The sequence below is a fragment of the Penaeus monodon genome, chromosome 29 (assembly GCF_015228065.2).
Source record: "Penaeus monodon isolate SGIC_2016 chromosome 29, NSTDA_Pmon_1, whole genome shotgun sequence".
In the NCBI taxonomy this organism is placed as follows: Eukaryota; Metazoa; Arthropoda; class Malacostraca; order Decapoda; family Penaeidae; genus Penaeus; species Penaeus monodon.
The window spans coordinates 37,743,937-37,744,428 of NC_051414.1; the positions used below are offsets into that span (position 1 = coordinate 37,743,937).

At 35.6% G+C, this 492-nt stretch overlaps 1 protein-coding gene across 1 annotated transcript in view; it reads right to left on the bottom strand.

Annotated features, from left to right (window-relative positions):
- The window catches only part of LOC119592237 (carboxypeptidase E-like), a 28,024-nt gene that overhangs the window by 11,867 nt on the left and 15,665 nt on the right, over nucleotides 1-492 (bottom strand). The window contains exon 8 of the mRNA XM_037941069.1: nucleotides 304-443. Within this exon, the coding sequence (XP_037796997.1) occupies nucleotides 304-443 (140 nt within the window). The remainder of the gene's footprint in view (nucleotides 1-303; nucleotides 444-492) is intronic.

Sequence of the window (492 nt, forward strand, 5' to 3'; positions counted from 1 at the left end):
AAACTAACACTCGATATATCATCTCACAAGTGAAAATAACAAACACATAGGTCTATACGAAAAAAAAAGATATAGATAGATAGATAGATACACATACACAGACGATACAAAACACAAACCCTAATAAAATAATACAAGGCAGTATAGTAACTTTAAAGAAACAAAACGATACAACAGAAATACAACAAAAACACAAATACAGAAACACCATAAAAACACAACAGAAACACAGTAACACACACCCTCCAAAAAAACATTGGAAATCTATCACAGAAACATAACACAATATATATAACACAGTACCTGCCACATGTATTCCATCATAGCATCCTTGTTGTCCAACCACTCCTGATAGAGAGCCGATGAAGGGGGGTACTTGTTACAGCCAATTTCCAGGGTCACTTCGAGGTCATTTGAAGACAGGTAGTTGAAGTCTTGCATGCCTGGAGGAGATGCAAAGTGAGGTTGTGAGTTTTTTTGAATGAATGAATG